Source organism: Phragmites australis, chromosome 2 (assembly GCF_958298935.1).
Source record: "Phragmites australis chromosome 2, lpPhrAust1.1, whole genome shotgun sequence".
NCBI classification, from domain to species: domain Eukaryota; kingdom Viridiplantae; phylum Streptophyta; class Magnoliopsida; order Poales; family Poaceae; genus Phragmites; species Phragmites australis.
In genome coordinates, this window is record NC_084922.1 from 42,001,236 (window position 1) to 42,016,547 (window position 15,312).

At 42.2% G+C, this 15,312-nt stretch overlaps 1 protein-coding gene across 1 annotated transcript; it reads left to right on the plus strand.

Moving 5' to 3' along the window:
* Positions 1-11,180: 11,180 nt before the first annotated feature.
* On the plus strand, positions 11,181-15,047 carry LOC133908955 (tubulin beta-5 chain-like). Its single transcript, XM_062351193.1, has 4 exons — positions 11,181-11,288; positions 12,271-12,671; positions 13,359-13,628; positions 14,157-15,047. Exons 2-4 carry the CDS (start codon positions 12,278-12,280, stop codon positions 14,843-14,845), a joined length of 1,353 nt encoding a protein of 450 aa, XP_062207177.1. The 5' UTR covers positions 11,181-11,288; positions 12,271-12,277; the 3' UTR covers positions 14,846-15,047.
* Positions 15,048-15,312: the final 265 nt, after the last annotated feature.

A 15,312-nucleotide genomic window follows, 5' to 3' on the forward strand; every position in this document is an offset into this window, starting at 1 on the left:
ATGTTAAATAGTGGATGTGTAAATGTTATTTTAGGAACTGGATGTGTGTATAGACGGTAAACTTGAGGACACATGGAGTTATATAGGTTCAAACTTACCGGAGGATAATAGTCGTACGTCATATATGTTATGGAGGATCTCAGTTGATTACAGATGATGTTCTAACTGGTTGCTAGACTTATCTCTCCCTCATACAAACGGGATCCTCATCTCTTTATATAGTAGTGAGGATGAGAACTTACGTATGGGTCTAAACAGAAAACTTCTTCTCATTCTAATATCTAACTCAAATCATCATTACGAAGGATAAAACGTGTTCACTTGCTCTGAAGGCTTCGTATATCCTATCGCCATGTGCCGCCGTGCTATCCTATAAAGTTCTACTTCGCACCATTCAATGCTACGGATGAGACACTGCACTTCTGCTTCATTCACGTCCACTTATTTGATCGGACTGCTGATAACATCTCATCCATCGTACGCCGTCGTGTCGGTCTGGAATGTTCCGCCCCATAATATTTAATACTACAGAACGGGACAATGCCTCTTTGCATCGTTCATGATTTCGTCCATTGAAACTGATGCCTACGAAAGAAAATTACTCGAGTAAATATCAATAAATATGCTTTGGACAGATTATATCAAATTTAGCCCTACGAACAATAAAACTAGTTAAGGTTTATGCATGGTATAAAGAGACCGTTCGGTTGATCCGGCGATGAGCCGCCACGACAGCGACTGGTTGGAGAGCCCCGGCTGCTCGGCGAGAGCGGCAGCAGATAAATCCTGTGTTTGCAGCAGCTGGCTGCTGCCGAGCTGTTTATGCACAGGTCACGGCTTTAGCCTAGGCTTGCAAACGCCAGGAGCAGAGGCTGAGAGTCCGTGACACACGAGGAGACAAAACTAGACAAGCGTAATCTGAGCCAACCACGCGTATCCTAGTTGCATCTAAACGACGACGAACACGTAAACGTACAGCATCAACCCTGGCCAGGTATACTTGGATCAAATGATAGGGAAAAGATTGCCGATTGGCGTGTAGTTGCATATGATTTCTCCCACTAATTTAGGGGGGGGGGGGGGGGCTGAGGAGAGGATTAGCACGAACTCAAAGCACCGGTGGTTCGCTGTCCGGCTTTGCGGCTCTTTTACGAATCATTTCGCACTTCTCTTTCTCTTGGTGCATCTGATCCTGACTTGTTTATGCCTATTCTATCGACAATGACGTGTTTATGCTTTTCTTTTGTTTACCATTTGTAATATAAAATTCCAAGTATTATATTTAGTTACGTAAAACTATAAGTATTACGTATTAATTTTATATAAAGATCGATTTTAATTAGATTTATCTAAAAAATAGTTTTATATTCTCTAAAAATCCTAGAACTTTTTATATGTGTTCCATAACACATGTTTTCTTCAGCGTTTCAACAGTTTTCCTTTACGGTTCTCGTCACGAAGGGATTTTCAAGGTCATTCAATTTAGGACGGGGTTTCCTCTACTTTTCATTCTTGATTCGGCTTGAAAAGAAACTATCAGAGATAAGAGAAAGTAAAGAGAATAAAAAAAAAATCAAGAACAGAACGAAATGAATAAAATATTATTAAAGATGATCTTACAGTATTAAAGATTGTTGCTAGGCAATTGCCAGTACAAGTTTAATGTGCAGCACTGAAAGTTGTTGGCTGTGCACTCACAAAAGTTGTTGGTTATCAAAGCCTGATAGTTAAAGGTCCCTGTGTGGTCCCTACCAGAATTCACTTGCTTGCCCACCATTGACAATACTGTGGGACAGGACCACGTTGAAGGCTTGAAGTGAAGGGGGGTCTGTCTATCATCTTACAGTTCTTAGCTCTGTGTTGCTTTGCCTTGAGTACGCATGTTTGCCTGTTTGGAGCTGTGCCAAGTTGCAGATGTAAACTAGTATCAGAGTCCCTGAATTCTACGCCCAAACATGAAATTCTACTATGAACTATGGCTGCCATTTTTCAAGCTAACGTGACTATAGGGAGATGATTTTCATGTAGTTCCATTGTGTTCCCTGCTTGGAGCCTTGAACCATCAAGCATGACCATTGATAATAGTTTTATTTGGCACACCTAAAATTTATGTGTTTTTACTGAAAAATTGTTTTTGCTGAAAACTGCTTATAGTTTTTGGCTATTAGTTTTTACGATAAATTTTTATATTATCAACACACAAAAGTCATAAAAATCATTCCTAGTCAGTTTATTAGCTTTTAGTTTATTTTATCATAAATTAATTTTTCAAAAGCCAACCATAAATCAACTTATTTATTTCAACTTTTGGCTTCTAAGAAATAAAAGTCAGTAATAAGCTAAAATAAATAGGACCAATGTGTGACTCTTATTAGAGCAATTTTCTTTCATGTTGTTCATTTTAGGCCGATGATGTTGATCTCACTAAGAACGTTCTTCAAAGAATGCAGGTGTTTATACAAGAGTGATATCATGGCGCCGCCGCTAGCGCCACTTGCTAATGAGAACACTTTTGAACAAACTAATACGTTTCTTTTTGGAGAAGCCCTCATCATTTTAAGGACTGATTTGTTTCAGTAGAGATCATAAAAAGCACCTGATAGATTATGGATCGTAAGAAGTTAGATTGTAAAAATTGTATTATAGATTGTAAAAGCTAGTGGAAAAAGGATTGTGAAATTGTTATAATCTAAGTGTAACAATTCAGCTGTTATATTATGATTATAATCTAGTTTTTATAATTCAGCTATTATATTATGATTATAATCTAGTTTTTATAATCTAACTGTTTATTTTAGCTTATAGATTATAATCATAATCTAATTTTTAAGATCGGAACCAAATATGACCTAAATCAAGGCTACTTTGTACAGACTACTTATCTATTAAGGTAGCGCGTGGGCAGATCTAGACTGAGATAGCTACAGCCTTGGGCCTAGGCCCAAAAAGCCATTAAATCTCTAACAAGAAATCAGGAAAAGAAATAGAAAGGTAGAAGGCCTAGCCTAAGACAAGCCAGCCCACCCATGACCCAGCTCAGCCCTGTAAGAGAATTACCTGAGGTGAATGTACAACGGTGCCACGCCAGGGTCCACCATTTCTCTCTGTTACTCAATTGATATTAGCACAAGTGCAGAATCTTTTTTCGTTTTGAAATCAAACTATTTTTCTTTTATTCCGTAGTGTTTATACAGTTCATAAAAAATGTGTACAACAGGAGAACTATTGTATGGTCCATATACTCAGCTTATTCAATAAAATTCACTTACACAAACAGACACCGATCGTTAAAGCATATGGGCATGTGTAGTACCTTCAAAATTTACCATATTTATAGTTCTCTTCTTCAGCTCACTTATGCACTGTCATACAACATAGCGGCATGTAACGTATCTGCCGGTTGTCTCACTGGGTCTGATGATCTTCACGACCTGACCTCGTCTGAGGCCATAGTACCTTGCAATAGGATCCGTAGTCTGTATTCTTGGAAGCTGTTTGGTCCATCATCGCATTCAAAAAAGGGAGGGGTTACATGTTTGATCTGTTCGATTTCCTTCAACTCCTAGCAGCGGAGAGTTGAGCTGGGATAGAGATCTTATGACTTTAACGTTATCATATCTTCGTCACTGATGTATAGGTCTAAATTCACGCGTCAGCGATGAACATTGAAATCAAGGGATCCTCATCTGTTGAGCTAAGGCCTGCCCTGTTGAAGGTGACATAAGATGTCCACACTACACACCAGTGGAGTGGGTGTGGGTCCGTTATTCAGATGCGCTCGAGGGAGGAACGTGCCATGCATGTTGTGCTAGAGGATTAGGTAGGATCTGGCTATTATAGTAAGGTAGTATTAATTTTTATTTTATCTTTAATATTGTTTGAGATCTAAGTTATTATGTATTCTATATAAATAGTTTACAAGGTTTAATATAAATCATCTATAATTATCGTAGTATATTCATATTTCTATATGGTATAGAGCTGGCATCGCTCCTAAGCTGTTGCCTTCGTAGCTTCCACCGTGCCACCCCTATGAGATGATGTGATCTCCATCATCTCTCCTGAGGGTAGCGCAACCCGTAGTTTAGTGTTTGTGTCACCAATCCAAATATTGGCTTCCACCAATTAGATATTTCTCTGATTGTCTTTAGATTGGGTTTTCTCTATTTTTTCTGATTATAGATCAGTTTGTGTCGTCTTGCCGACCTGTTGACGTTCCTCGCCTCCAGACTTCACCGCCTCGACTTCAACCTCTCTGGTGTCTCCTCTCCTCCATGGCATCGCGACTAGACGCGACACACTCGGCAGCATGGCCCTCATCTACGACCTTCCTAGCGCGTCGTCTGTCATCGTCATCGTCATCACGTCGGCTTGTCATCCGCAAGCACGAGCCCGTAACACCACCGAGAACAAGTCTGTCGGTGCACCGCCCATCATGATTGCAGCTCTAGCACTTGTGGTCATGCCATCATCGTCGTTGTTGCCTCCTCTCCAAGCAGTGACTCCACTCCATGTTGCTTGTTCTTGTCACCATGCCATCTATCGCTCCAAGTTAGCGCATTTCTTCAACACATCCAGGCTGTCACTGTCGCCCCCATTGAGGCCATCGCCACTGCCAGTCGAGGTCCTAAGATAGATCAAACTAGATTTGTGCACGCGTGTGCTCGTGTTGGTGCTTTAAGCATGTATCCTCCTCCACGATTACGATCACAATCACCTCACTCTCGGCTACCTCAGCAACAAAAGGGTTATCATCATCTTAAGCAAATTATCGGCTTCCACTCCAGTCTGAGCATCCGCGTTGCTCACGCTACGATTGCGGGGGATGTTAGAGTATATGCTAAATGATCTGTAAGGATCTCGGCTATTATAGTGGGGTAGGATTATTTCTATCTTATATTTATGATTGCTTGAGATTCAAGCTACCATGTACTATTGGAAACCATCAAATAATATTTTAATTAATTATTAAGCCTATCATTTACATGATCATGACTACAATGATTAATCAAAATATGATCTCGTTAGTCTCGGCATGTGTTTTATACCCAAGATTGGAACACACGCTTTTCCAACATTGTCATCACAGCAAAGCTTAATAAAGAGTGAATAATAAAATTATATTACAAGTATTTAGAGGATTATCATTTACAATAATTTGCAACACACGAACACTAGGAGTAGAAGGACAGTCACATCTCTTAGCCACTAGAAATACTACGCAGCGAAAAATAAAATCTATGAACAACAAAAGATAAGTGAGGTCATTTGCCCTGAGACACCATCCCAAAACCTCGTCACTCTAATGGTTTGTATTACTCTTGCCCATCACCTACATCGACGGCGTAAAGTAACCAAACACTAGCTCCTCCTCATCTGTAGCACCTGTAAAAATAACGTGAGTACGAAGATACTCACAAGACTTAATCCATAATGAGTATATATAATAACTCGATTCCAAGAATTATGCATTTGGATGAGTTAGCAATGAATTGACCACAATGTTAAGTAGATTCATATGCAAAAGCAATTTTGACACAAAAGTGTGAGCATCTACACTTAACTACACATACTCTTCTATTCTGAGATCCATAACACAAAACATATTTATAACATAACCATCTTATCTCATCAATAGCCATTACCAACTATTTCCCAACATACCATACCATCATCCCACATCGGTACTCTACGACTGCTGCAAATGGATGGAAGCATGTTCATGACTGAAAGTGTGACAATTTAAATTATTTTTACACCCTATAGGGGTACATCTTTACCCACATGACTCGAGTATCATTCAGCTTACATGAACACACAGGTCCACACAATGGGTACTCGTGTCAACCTACAAACCTACAAACCTATTATGAGGTCATTTAGAACTACTTCCAGAGCAAATTAGATACACCTACAAACCTATTATGCCTACGACACACGAGACGTGCAAGCCAAAGGGTCACAATTACATGAGGTATTCGACTCATCATTCCTACAATCAAATATGTGGTTAGTACGAAAAGTGCTAGAGCAAACTACAATAACGGTTGGTGCTTAACGATGCAAGCAGTCTATGGCATCTAGGTTCCTCTCCCAACTTACCTCTAGCACACTCATATCTCGTCTCATCCTCACAACTCATACTTTCTAATATTATTATTATCCTTGTGAACAATAAATAATCCATAAGCTTACGAACAATGATTGAACCACCGCTCGACTTCTACCGATGGCATATACATTGCTAAGCATATCAGAGAAAACTTTTAAATTAGACAACAATATTGTTAACCCAGGTTACAAGGATACGAATCATTAACAATTCAAGGTAGAGGTAATGCAGCAACATAGATTCTACCCATATAACATGATATTGGAACTCTAACATGCATATCTTACATAAGTAGTAACTTATCAATTGAGACTCCACATGATCCAAATTATGAGATGAAATGTGCTTAGATGTTTGCCTTGCTGCTCTGGCGTCTGTCTGACACTTCCTGCACAACACTCATAAAACTCCGATGGTTCAGTGTCGCCTTCGATCACTTAGATAGTCAGCACACTACTCTTTAAACAAACCAAGAATGCATCACATGAACAAATAAAAGACAAAAAGGTGTCCATATGATGCATGCTTGAATAACAATAAAATGTCGTGTTTTGAAAACATTTGCAGAAGATCGACAAATGACTCGAGTTAGAAAAGGTTTAAACCTCGAATAAGGCATCCTAAGTTCATAAGGCTTTGAGCAGCTGGTGGTCAAACCAACGGTATGACGGCGATCAAACTGTCGGTGTGAGAGAGTTTTGTGTTCTGGCGATCAGATCGGACCCCTAGCCGCTCAGACCGCATGGTCTAGCGATCAAACCGGCCCTAGTGGCGATCTGATTTCTAACTATAGAGTTTGACTGAGGTTTTTACCTACAACCGAAGGTCAGACTGGCTTGAGCGGCGATCAAACTACAAGCCCCTGCCAGCAACACCTTGACGAGGTCGTCAGCGAAGGCTTCAGCGATGCCTTCGACCATGAAAGGTACCAAAGCACTCTAGGAGACTAATGAAGTGCTTCTAGAGTGGTTTAGACAATATTCACCGAGCCAAACTTGGAAAGTTCCATGGATGTGATCTAGGCTAGGGTTGAGCTCAAGTCTAAACAGAATAGGGACTGTTTAGGGCTCAAGAACAACAGGCAAACAGTAGGAGATGTCTCAACTTAGCATAAGGAAGCTTTCTATTAGAGGGGATCACTCTAGGGAAGCTCTGATTTGGAGATCGGGCTTCGGGGTGGTGTACGGGCACGAGGTGGATGAATCCATATAGAAACGTCTACGGCGAAGAGGAGGAAGGGGATGAGCTTGGGGAAGTCTCTTCCGTCTATCTCTGGTCGTCAGGGTTGTCCTCTCCCTTCTCTCTCTCAGTTCATGTGAAGAGTGTAGGTGATAGTGAGAAGTGAGAGAGAGATAGAGAGAACTGATCAATTCATTAAGTGGGTGCTCTACGCTCTGGTAGTTGGATCGTGAGAGCTCCCGATCAGATCGTGGGAACAATCTTTTTTTCTTTTCTTCTTCTTCTTCTAAAAAGTTTTGGGTTTTTCTAAAGGTCTCTAAACTATTTTTTACTTACAAATATACTCATATTGAGGTAGGGAAAAGACGTAAAGGTTCCAAACTCAAAACCTGTAAAATCCGATTGAATGTTTAAAATAATAATTGTACATGTAAAACATAATATCATGATAATTATGCATACTTAATTACGTAATTAACGCTTGTGATGCTACATATACTCTGTAGAAACAACACACGAGGCTCTAGAGATGCCTAAAGGGGTCTTATCAACTAGGCCGGCTCGAGGCACGACACTGTAGGCATGGTCTAGGCACAGCACAGCGTAAGTCGAGGCGGGCCAGGCTAGCACGGCACAAGATCATAGGTCGTGCCTGCGCCGAGCGCCCGAGCGCACGGTACGACATGCTTACACGGCATGACCTGACTGAGTCGAGCCGGCACGAGCACGACCCAGCCCGGGTCGGTACGGGCATGACACGACCAGACACGATCCGACCTGGCACACCTAGGTCCGACTATTTTCTATTTTTAAAATTTTGTAGCTATTTTTTTTATCTATTTTATATATTTTCTATCTCATTTTAATCTATTTTCTATATACTTTGTAATTTTGTAGCTATTTATTATTTTTTTACCGCCCGTGCTCCGTCAGACCACTTGTGGCGTTATGCCCACCATGCCCGTCGTGGCTACCGGACCAGCCTACTGCAATCGTGTCCGAATCGATCCGGCACAACACGATAGCTAATGGACAGTGCCATGGGCCGAGGAAAGCCACGTATGCTGACACCGTATAGCCCGTTATAATAGCTAAGCCGTTCAGATTGTACGGTAGCCAGAGCATACCTAAACGGGTTAGTACCGGGCACGACGGCTGCAGCGCGAAGCAGCTATGTGCCATCGAACCGTACACACAGCCATGCCATTTTACACTTGCATGGCAAATGGAAAACGAAGACATGTATATACTAGCAGCAATCTGATTCTTAGCAGAGAGATTGCTCAGTGCCAATGCTAAACCATAGTCGCAGGTACACCCAGCGCAAATGACCCTAACTTTGGAGTTCGATTGGGCTCGCTTCATAGAAGAAACTGGGCTCGATCAAGCTGTTTCCTCGAGCTTTTTTATTTTTTTATTTTTTTATTAAAAATTTAAATAAATTGATTCTTTGTGAAAAAAATTATAAAACTAAATGTCTACCGCCCTCTCGTAGGACGGTTAGACCTTACCGCCTCCTAAGAGGTCGGTAAACAGTCCCACAGACTCTTACCGTCTTTTTATGGGGTGAACAGGCTTACAGCCCTCTCTCAAGCTACAGTATACGGACATGGTGAACAGTACTTTGAAGTTCAATTTCCGTTTCATCCCTATTCAAAACAGTGATGTTCTGTTACTCCAAAAATTCTAAAACTTTTTGTACATGTTCCATAATTCATGCGCAACCCATTTCAATTGAATTCACCCAAAAATCATGTGTAAACTTAAAACTAAAATTTTCCAAAAAAGACTACTTTTATAACTTATAGTAATTGTTAGGGCCTCAAATAAATTTCTAAAAAACTAGTAAAATTCACTAATATTCTTCTTATGTGATGTGATAATTTCTAAAATTATTTTCAGCCCTAGATTATATGGTAAAAAAGTGGATTCCTTTGTAATGCACCATTTATATGCATTTTTATAATTTCATGTGATATTCTTCTTTTAACTTAATTTGAATTCAAACATATATAAAAATAGTGCTAAAAATAATTTTAGAAATTACTACATCATATAAGAAGAATATTAGTGAATTTTAACTGTTTTTTAGAAATTTATTTGAGGCCCTAACAATTGCTAGAAGTTATAAAAGTAGCCTTTTTTTTGGAGAATTTTAGTTTAAATTCTACACAGGATTTTTGGGTGAATTCAATTAAAATGGGTTGCACATAAATTATGAAATGTGTACAAAAAGTTTTAGAATTTTTGGAGTAACAGAACATCACTGTTTTTGAATAAAGAAGATATAAGGAAAAATTGAACTTCAAAGTACTGCTCACTGATATTTACTGTTCATATAATGTAGTTTACTGCCTTTAAGTAGTAAACGGTAAGAGTCTGTGTGACTGTTTACTATTTTTTTAAAGAACGGTTAGATCTTTTATTGCTCTCTTACATCGTCCTTTGAGGGGACGGTAGACGTCTAGTTTTATAATTTTTTTATAAAAAATCTATTTATTTAAATTTTTAATAAAAAATATAAAAATAAAAAAAAACTCCTGTTTCCTCGACCTGCAATATTGCTCGCTTCATAGAAGAAACTGGGCTCGATCAAGCTGTTTCCTCGACCTGCAATATGTAACAAGGTCACTGGAGATGATGGATGACGAAGAAGACTTCCTCGAATGCCCATACATATGTAGCACGAAAAAGAACCAACTACAAAACACACAAAAAAAAAAGGATTACGCACAGATGATTGGACGAACTACCCGACCAGTCCTCTTTTTGTTGAGAAACCCGTTCTCAAACAAGTTGCGAGGACATTTTCGTACACTTGTATGGTGCAATCATGACACATACTGTGTCTGACCTTGTACCCCAACTGCTCATCTCTAGCGAGCAACACTGCAACTTATCCACGGGCCTCACCTAAACCGCGCTGGCCAAAGATTCTTCCACACGCCATCCTGCCCACGAGACTTTCCAGCGATTAAAATTTCGCCAAATTTTTATTGAAATTTCGTGAATTTTAGAGATTTGAAGGGAAACAAAAAAATATCTAATTTTAATTTTTTTTCATAGACATATAGAACACATAGAGCAGATGAAGAAAAATGATACAAATTTTGTCTTTTCACCAATGAAAAAAAAATTATAAAACGAAATTAAAATCCTGGACATGGCTGCACCGAAGCAAAATACGCACAGATCAGATCCAATATTGGAACAGCTAAGAACAGGAAAGCCCCACACGTGAGCACTGACGGTCGCGCACGTGCCCCACACGTGCGGCCCCCGGAAAAGCTGAAGGGTCACATGCCCTCGGGCCCACCACCAGTGGAGCCGTAGCGCGGACGCGTCGGGGAATCGTTGATGACCGGACCTCACCTCGCACCAACCGGCACCCACCACCTACCAAAAAACGTACCCCACGATTGAGCCCACCCTCACATGGGCCAGCCGCTCCCGTGGCCCGCCACTCACGCAGCCGTAACCTGGCGAGGAGTCTACCTGCTCACCGACTCGTGGGACCAGAAACAGATACAATCCACATGTCAGTGAGAAATGGCGGGGATGCCTGGACATCGTTCGCCAGTTGCGCCGACACGCGGGGGCCAGCGCGGCGAAATACTCAGGGGCAGTTTGGGAACAGACCGGATCTGATTTCCGAGTGGGCCCTGCTACAGACGGGTCGCGGGTAACGCCGACTATCCAATTCTTAAGTGGGCCCAGACGGGAGACGGCGATATTTCTAGGGGCACTTCGGGTAGTTCGCTGCAGGGGGGGAAATTTGAAAATCACGCAAGGCGGAGAGATCTGGGCCGTGCGTCGCGAGGAGGGGCTGGAGGGAGAGGGCGCGGGCCGTCCGATGCTTGCCGCTGCCACCGCCGCCTACGGCTATTTAAGGCGCACTGCCGTCGCCGCACTCTCCCTGACCGCCTCCACCTCCCCGATCTTTCTCTACCCCTCGCTGCCGGTCGGTCGCCTCGCCGTTTGGATCGTCTCGTACCTCGTAAGTTTGAATGCCTTTGTGGTGCTGTTGATTTGTGTCCTTAGGTCTGATGTGTAAGGGCGGTTTTAGCCGTTGTTTTGGCGATGTAATCGGAAATGCGCTTAGATCTGCGCCGGGGGTGGGGGGGGGGGGGTTAGCTGATTTCTACCGGGGAACGTTACGGCTCAGTAAGTATTTATCTGTATTCCAATAAAAATGATTCGATTAGTCTGGTGTCAGAGTGCGTAGTTGCGGATTTGTGGGATTTCGAGATGCTTTTGCGGCTAATATCTTGATCTCGTGGATGACCCAGTTTGTTACTGCAGACTGTTTCGGAGATTTATTATGAAGTCTTATGTACAAATTTGGGCTACCAGTTTGGGGATTTTTTTCTTCTTCTGTGAGATCTAAAAGCAACGTGCCCATTTGAGACACTTCAAGCATATTTAGCTTGGAATTATAATCACGAGGCACTCTCTAGTAGATCCGCTGTAAATGTTGATGCATTTAGTAGGTGATTCAGTGATTGAGGTGTGTAAACTAGTTTTGAAACCCCGGATCTGGATGGGTTCTATGCGATCTGTGTAGGAGTTCTGTGACATTTCGGATCTGAAACAGTATGGATTGTTAGCTTCTCCTTATCGTGCAGGATGTTAGACATTTGTTTGTTTTAGGCGACATAGGTTGTATTTTGAAACACCCACCTGATGAAACTCGGCACCCATGCATTTTAGTTTGGGAGTTTATTTTGAGCTACCAGTGTTAGACTTGCCCCCACATCTTGTTGTATGGTAGCCGAATCTGGACTGCTGTAGCACAATTTGAGCTTCTGAATTTTATGATTTCAAAGTTCTAATTCAGTGGTGAAGGGTTTAGACATGCTTGATCTATGCAACTCGAGGAGGAAAGCAAATGCCTCTCCATTGACGCTGTATCTTTGAGTTAGTGTGTTTGCTGCAGTATCTGAAATTAATTCTTCTATGTGGTTCCCTTCCATTTCTAGGGCGAAGATGAGAGAGATCTTGCACATCCAGGGTGGGCAATGTGGCAACCAGATCGGTGCCAAGTTCTGGGAGGTGGTGTGTGATGAGCATGGCATTGACCCTACTGGGCGGTACACAGGCACCTCTGACTTGCAGTTGGAGCGTGTCAATGTCTACTATAATGAGGCCTCCTGCGGTCGCTTTGTGCCCCGTGCTGTTCTCATGGACCTTGAGCCTGGGACAATGGACAGTGTCCGCACTGGACCCTATGGTCAAATCTTCCGCCCTGACAACTTCGTGTTTGGGCAATCTGGTGCTGGGAACAACTGGGCCAAGGGCCATTACACCGAGGGTGCTGAGCTCATTGATTCTGTTTTGGATGTTGTGAGGAAGGAGGCTGAGAACTGTGACTGCCTGCAAGGTATTTTACTATTTGAGCTCAATCGCTGCTGTTTGGGCAATCTGGTGTTGGTAACTGAGAACTGAATTGCTGATGTTTGATAGATCGGTTCCTATTGAATCGGTTTGATGGTAGAGGCTTATGTGAAAATTGCTTCTATACTGTTTTGAATTGATTTACTGTGCCTGTGAATTTTCCTCTATGACAATGTACACCTTAGGTGATGCTATACCAGGGCACTACAATATCTTGTTAGTATGAAACAACAATTGCACATGAGTCGATTCACTCATTTTCATTGTATGGCCTACATTCTGCATTGTCCTAAATGACATTGATAACTCTTGCTGATTGTTAAGTAAATCCATATTAATCCATCTAGATTTAGAGTTGGCTGTAGATTCTTAAAAGAGGTCTATCTTGTGTAACATTGGCACATCTTATCACATGATCAGCACTAACTTATAGTCCATGATCTGCATACGAGGTATGGTATTCTGTTCTTTATTGCCAACCAAATGGTTTGATATAAAAAGCCTTTATCAGTGCAAATATTCCCTGACATTATCTGAAATTTAACAGCAATTATAGAATTACCTATACTTGACGTGTATTTGGTGGGCAAATGTACTGCATTCGGTATTTTTCATGCCTAAGCATCTAATTTTATCATATTGCACTGAAAACTAAAGCCATCTGTTTGAACAGGATTCCAAGTATGCCACTCTCTTGGTGGTGGTACTGGGTCTGGTATGGGTACGCTGTTGATATCAAAGATCAGGGAGGAGTACCCTGACCGCATGATGCTGACATTCTCAGTTTTCCCCTCACCGAAAGTATCTGATACGGTGGTTGAGCCATATAATGCTACTCTCTCAGTTCATCAGTTAGTTGAGAATGCTGATGAGTGCATGGTTCTTGACAATGAGGCCCTCTACGACATCTGTTTCAGGACTCTCAAGCTGACCACACCTAGCTGTAAGCAGCTTCAATCTTTCTCAATTATATTGTTTCTTACTAGTACTGCAGATGTGTACATGCTTGTTCGCCCTACTTTTTTTCCTCTTAGTACATACCATGATGCTATATTATCATTGATGCTACACCTTTTCATGGTCCTTTTGATCGATGCTGTCGATATTGGACTGCAAATTATACTTTTTAGGATAGCAGGGATCATGCTAAAAATATGCTGCAGCAACTCCCCTAGGTATCTTATGATTGAGGGAACTTGAAGAATGGCAATGCTTCCTTTTTGTTTTGAACCTAAGCTAATGAACTTGTTAGGGCCAGGGATTTAGTCAGGCTGAAAGAAAAGCAAAGTTGATTTACTCATAATTGGACACTTGGAAATAAAGGGGGCTTTCACATTCCTGAATAATTAAGCTTGAATGTACTCAATTTGGATATGTTTGATTTTGTTGCCTTCAACATATACACACATCATTTTCAGTTAGTATTGCCACTGTAACATAACATATTCTCCATGTTTGTTAATTTCTGCAGTTGGGGATTTGAACCATTTGATCTCTGCCACCATGAGTGGAGTCACATGCTGCCTAAGGTTCCCTGGTCAGCTGAACTCCGACCTCCGCAAGCTTGCAGTGAACCTTATCCCATTCCCCCGTCTCCACTTCTTCATGGTCGGGTTCGCTCCGCTGACATCTCGTGGCTCTCAGCAGTACCGTGCCCTCACTGTTCCGGAGCTCACACAGCAGATGTGGGACGCCAAGAACATGATGTGCGCCGCCGATCCTCGCCATGGCCGTTACCTTACCGCCTCAGCCATGTTCCGTGGAAAGATGAGCACGAAGGAGGTCGACGAGCAGATGATCAACGTCCAGAACAAGAACTCGTCCTACTTCGTCGAGTGGATCCCCAACAACGTGAAGTCCAGCGTGTGTGACATCCCGCCGAGGGGCCTGTCCATGGCGTCCACCTTCATCGGCAACTCGACGTCCATCCAGGAGATGTTCCGGAGGGTGAGTGAGCAGTTCACGGCCATGTTCAGGAGGAAGGCCTTCTTGCACTGGTACACCGGCGAGGGCATGGACGAGATGGAATTCACCGAGGCCGAGAGCAACATGAACGACCTCGTGTCGGAGTACCAGCAGTACCAGGACGCGACCGCCGACGAGGAAGGTGAGTACGAGGACGAGGAAGGTGAGTACGAGGCGCAGCCCGACGACATGTAAGGAGGCATGTGACTGTGAAGCTTGGTGGTTCTAGGGCAGACAGACTACCATGAGTTTGGTTGTTCCTTTCTGTGTTGATGCCATGTTACTGCTAGCGTACCATCGCCCTTCTGCCCTGGTTGATGCTTGTGTTTTCCATATGCTATGGAACCTTGCTTTTGGCACTGTGTTATGTATGCTCTGCGTTTGAGTTTTCTGGTGAGTTTTGAGTCTTTCGTGTTAAAACTTACGTGCATTTCTTTGACTGATTTTGTGCATTGATATGTGACAAGCAATAAGCATAGCTGGTAGAGCCGACGACATCTCGCTCTGAAAGCTATTGGTAGACCTGGAAATGCGAAGCAACTGGCAGTTACTAACAAGCTACTGATAATAAACATAGCCAGTTTTATCAACCTTTTCCATCCGATTCCTCGATTTCGCTTCCAAATACTTCCAGGCTTCGAGCTGTTAGATTCTCCTTGCTC

What these genes read in the sequence shown, in the direction of transcription:
- LOC133908955 (XM_062351193.1), top strand. Translation starts at nt 12,278, where the DNA reads ATGAGAGAGATCTTGCACATCCAGGGTGGGCAATGTGGCAACCAGATC. An exon ending in GAACTGTGACTGCCTGCAAG is followed by an intron (nt 12,672 to 13,358) that starts GTATTTTACTAT and finishes CTGTTTGAACAG; the next exon opens with GATTCCAAGTATGCCACTCT. An exon ending in CAAGCTGACCACACCTAGCT is followed by an intron (nt 13,629 to 14,156) that starts GTAAGCAGCTTC and finishes TAATTTCTGCAG; the next exon opens with TTGGGGATTTGAACCATTTG.